Raw genomic sequence first — 5,071 nt, forward strand, 5'->3', positions numbered from 1 at the left:
AATGCCAGGCTGAGGTCCAGGAGGGCCACGGCTCCCACCACCAGGGGGTTGGCAGCTCCCTAAGAGAGACAGGAGGGAAGCAGGCTCAGTCCATGTCAAGTCCAGTGCCACGTCCCATCTTCCTGCCCTGGCAGAGGTGGTAGAGCAGAAGGGTCCCAGGTACCTCCCAGCAGAGGCTGGAGCAGGGGCTCTCCAGCCTTTGGCTTGCAAAACACCCTCTTCCCCAGGCAGAGTTCCACCTATTCTCTGGTCCTCTGAAGGCAGGGACAGCGCCTCCTTCCTCTCCCTCCACGCCCCTCCCACCAGCATATCATGTGGCCCAGGCAGAAGGTGCCTAGCCTTAGTAGCAGACATTGGCAGCAGCAGCGTACTGCAGTAAGGCACAGGGATGGAGGGGTGAGGATGTGGTTGCTAGGAAACAGGAGGAGGCCTGGAGTCCAATCAGAGTAGAGGGTTCTGGGAAACTCCACCTCCCTGGGTTTTCTGCCTTCTTTCCTATTTCCCTTCTTCCCAGGAGAGGGAGGGAGAGTCAGGGTAGGGAGGGAACAATCTTTTCCTTTTTTATTTCTGGACACCAAAGAGAGAAAGTGCGGAGGTGGGGGTGGGGGTGGAGTAGGAAACTGGGAGCTGGAAATGATATGGAAGGAGAGCACGGAGATGCCCTGGCTCCCCGTTAATTATTAGTTTGTAACCTTGGGCAAGTCACTTGAAGTGCTCTGGGCCTCAGTCTCCCAGTTTGTCAAGTGGGGGAGTTGGACTCAAAGGTCTCTAAGGTTCCTTCCAGCATAAAAAGTCTCTCTCTCTCGTTCTCTCTCTCTCTGAGGTGGGCTATGGCCAAGGCTGGCGGGGCAGAGAGGAGGCTGACTTGGAATCAAAGCCCTCAGAGGACCAGACAGAGGTCTGGGAAGGTTGGGAGGCAAGGCTTGGGGGGCGAGAGGGCACCACGGGGATGGAGGGTATCTCACCGGCTGGGCAGGCCTCTCAGTTGCAACAGGCTCTTCAAGCTCTTCCGTCAGGCACCCAGCATCGGGACCCCTCAAGGATGGGCCCCTCAGGACCGGTGTGGTGACGGGCTCGGGCTCTGAGCCTCCTGGGACTCTCAGCTGGGGCAAGGGCTCTTCGTCTTCCCCTTCCTCCTCTCGAAGACTTCCTGAACTGTCGCTGCAGCCTCCGAGGAGTGGGGAACCGTGTCTGGGCCCCGGCCCCTGCATCCCAGCCTCATCCTCAGCCTCATAGCCAGCGAGTTCCTCTGCCTGTTCTCCCGGGCACCCCCACTCCTCAGGCCAAGCTTTGGGGCTGGAGAAGGGACCCCGGTCCCCTCCAGGAGGCAGTGGGCTCCGGCAGGCGGGGGGTCGCCAGGGTTGGTGGGAGGAGGCAGGACTGCTGGGCAGTTCGGGGGAGCCCTCTGAGGGAGTCAGTCCATTCTCGTACACCCCAGGGCTGTCCTCATCCAAGGGCTCTGTGTCGGAACCTTCTGAGTCCTGTCTGGGTCTGCGGCCTGGAGGGTGGGGGGATGCTAAGAATCAGGGGGGTCTGCCTGGTCTTGGGCTGGAGAGGCTGCAGCTTTATGCCAACTGTGTGCTCCTCAGACCTGGTGTTCCCAGGCTCATAGGCTTTCACTGTGACCAGCCGCCTCCCCTCCGCCCCATTACCCTGCTTCATAACTTCCCAGCCTCACTCCCCAACTGGCATGGGCCCCCACTGGCTATCCACTTGGACTTCCCCCATCCCTAGTCCCCTATAGGGGCTTGCAACTGCTTTCCCCATGCTTGAGCCTCTCCAGCTCTCCACAGCGCTCTCACCTCTCTCCTGGGGGTGCCCACACCTCACCTGGGGCCTCTAGCATGGGTTGCAGGTCCTGGGCTATTAGCTTGGCCATCCGTGCTGCCTCCACAGCCTTCTCCGCGACACTGCTGGCTGCCACTGCCTTTAGGAGGGCGTCTGCTGCCCTGTTGGGTCCAGGGAAAGGGACATAGTAACCTTCCCTGCTTCAAATTAGCCCTGCTCAGATGCCCAGCCCCTATCCCATGCGCCCAGCACATTATATCCTCCTGCTCTGAGCTCCTCTGAAGGCCTCACCCTTCCTCACACTCTGCCAGCCATTCCCCTCCCCGGGAAGTCCAGGGCAGCACCCACTTGGTTTGCTCTCGTGGACCTGGGCTGGGTTTGCTATCTTCACACCCTCCTGCTCTTACACCTTTCTGACAGCACGTCCTGTAGTAACACTCCCTTCTTCCAGCTGCAGAGGCCAGGCCCTCCCCAGCTCGGTTATCTATTCCTGTCTCGCTCCCTTCCCAATGAAAACTGAGACCTGCACTCTTAGCAGATCCTCTGCAGTCCGGCTCGGTGCTTCCAAGCTATGGACACCGCCTTCTTCGCAGCCAGTACCCACTGTGGTTACCAACCCTGTCATTTCCCCTGGGGTCACATACCACTCTGCCGGTGTTCAGGGTGGTGTTCTGTACCTTGATCCCGCCCTCCTAGCAGCTTCACCCCTCCCTGGTGCCCTTGTTTTAGGCCACACTTTTCCTGTGGTGGAGCTTTTGCTTCCCTTCTCCTTTCCCTCAGCAGCCCATCGTGTTATTTAATCCCACCTCTTCCAGTCATTTCCTGACAGGAAGTTTCCCATCTTGCAGCCTCCTCTGTTTTCACACTGTCCTCTCCTCCCTGCCACTGCCCCTGCCCCGCTGCCCTGCCTCGCACTTCTCTGAGCTCTGGAACTGGAGGAAGAGTGGGCCTCCCATTTTTGCTATGACTGTAGCCCCTCTCCCTGTGAATATGCTCACTTTCTCACCACCGAGCTTCTGCCTCCCCGGGGAGTTCTCCCCTCCACAGCCCCATCCCATCCTGCACTGCTCCCTCGGTACAGGTGACCTGGAAGCATCACCTCTTCTTCCCACTTGTTGTTTCTCAGGCGTCCCTCTTAGGTCAGATGCAGCCTTGATGTTCCCTCCCCTTTTGGCCCCTGCTGCTATTTCTAGATGGCTTGTTATCATTAAATTGGTTTTGTAATCCTGACTGAAGGAGGGGCACAAGAAAGCAGAGATGGGTAAGCAGAGGCAGTCACCAAGGGCTTGGACGGGCATGACTCCCTCTGGCCTCAGGTTTGATTTATCTGGTTTGGAAGGCAGTTTGGGTAGAGGGGTGTGCAGGAGGGTGTGAGGTCCACTGTCCTCTTCGGTTCGCCTCTTATTTATGTACGTTGGGAGATAGGGTCCACCTCTTCCCTTCAAACCTGGTGGGTCAAGGAGCTTTAGCACCTGCTTGTAGGGACCTCAGAGAACCCTTTTCTTCTGTCTTAGGGCTTTCAGACTCTCTCTGACTAGCCCTGTCCTGAAATGGAGCTGGTTCCAGGGTGGGGCAGGGTATGAGTGTACCTGTGACCACACAACAGGTGCCTGTGCTTTTGTGTATGGAGGGTATGGATGATCAGCTCCTGGGCAGTAGACCTAGTCTGTGCTCAGGCATCAGGCCGGGCTCAGGATACCTGGCAAAGGCACCTGCTGCTGAGGCTCTACTGTTTCTATGGCAGGTTTTTGTGCCCGCCGCCAGCCAATCGGGATTGCCTGGCCTGTTGCTGGGGAGACCAACCAGCCTCCTCCCACTGCCTGATCCTGTTACTGAGATCAGTTTTTCCTGCACATGTCTCCACCCTATTTAGTCTAACATGTTCCCTGGTGCTCTGCCCTCCCCCTTCCCTGCCTTCAGGCCTTGGGCTCTACTAACATCCAGACTCAAGATACATCTCCAGATGGGCATTCTCTTGCTCAGGCATGTACACTGGATTTGACATGTCCATAGTCTTACACACACACATTGTCACCCATGATACAAACCCATTAAAACATACGTCGGTATATTCCAATCTCTGACCCTTTGAAATAGTCTCAAGTTTAAAACATATTCATCAACCCTGTCCCCACCACTTTCAAAGAAAATCCAATGTATAAAAATTCAAATGTGTGGGTTGTATAAACCAGAGTCTGCTAATCTCATTACAAGTGGATTTTGGGTTTCCTTTAGATCTGTGCTATCTAATTCAGTAGTCCCAAGCCAGCTGTAGCTTTGAAGCACCTGAAGTGTGGGTAGTCTTGAAAAAAAAACATCGGTAAGTGTAAAATACGCACTAGTTGGAAAGACTTAGTCCAAAAGGGATGTAAAACATCTCAGTAACTTTATATTGATTACAGATGGGAATATTTTGGATATATTTGTTCATGTAAAAATATTAAAATCTATTTTGTCTGTTTCTTTTGATTTTTTAAATATGTGTCTGCTGGAAGATTTAAAATGACATATCTGACTTACATTATATTCCTATAGGGCAGTGCTGCTTTAGATAACAAGGTTTCTGGTGCATGGAAATGTAATTTGATTTTGAGAGAGAAAATTCCATTTACATGCAAGCCTCCTCCCTGCACACTTCCATCAACTGAGTGAAAGGAGGCAGAGCAGGCGAACCTGGGACAGACCATCTTCTTAGGTGGGTAGGTCAGCTGTACAAACGAGACCTCCCCAAAGCCCCAGGTTGAAATAGTGTCCAGCTGGGATGTGGTTAGGAAGGGTCAATGCTCCTAGCCTGAGGCCTGGAGGCTGGATCAACTGCAAGAAGAGGAAGACTAAGGATGCTTAAAACAGGGCTCATTGCTACTCCCACACATGGCAATGGATTCTGCAGGCACACGTCTCCACACAAAAGACAGATACAGTCTTACACCAGCTCCCTCATATACAACCACCCACAGCTACACCCACACCCACCTGTAGCCTCAGATAAAAACATCAAGTCCCTAGTGATGATTGCCTGGCTTAGGCCTGCTCTTTCCCACCAGGCCTAGGTCTTGGGTATTCGCCCTGCCTCAGGCACCCCACCCCTTTCTGACTGCAGCGCACCCTCTCCTCTTAGCCCAGCTTTGGCCTCTGCACCAGACGCCCACCTGGCAGCAGCGATCTCCTGGCGCTGGCGGGCCACGCTCACCGCTCGACGGGCGCCCTCGACAGCCCTGTCCACCTTCTCCTTGACTTTGCCCCGCCGAAGGGCCAGAGGCAGGAGGGCGCGGGCCCGCCCCCC

At 55.1% G+C, this 5,071-nt stretch overlaps 1 protein-coding gene across 1 annotated transcript in view; it reads right to left on the reverse strand.

Annotated features, from left to right (window-relative positions):
* JPH4 (junctophilin 4) overlaps positions 1-5,071 on the reverse strand; it is a 12,732-nt gene that overhangs the window by 1,715 nt on the left and 5,946 nt on the right. The window contains 4 exon segments of the mRNA XM_027770329.1: positions 3-59; positions 966-1,498; positions 1,831-1,949; positions 4,938-5,071. The exon segment at positions 4,938-5,071 is cut by the window's right edge and continues 371 nt beyond it. Coding sequence (XP_027626130.1) covers positions 3-59; positions 966-1,498; positions 1,831-1,949; positions 4,938-5,071 — 843 coding nt within the window.

The sequence above is a fragment of the Tupaia chinensis genome, unplaced genomic scaffold (genome assembly GCF_000334495.1).
Source record: "Tupaia chinensis unplaced genomic scaffold, TupChi_1.0 Scaffold000126_2, whole genome shotgun sequence".
NCBI lineage: Eukaryota > Metazoa > Chordata > Mammalia > Scandentia > Tupaiidae > Tupaia > Tupaia belangeri.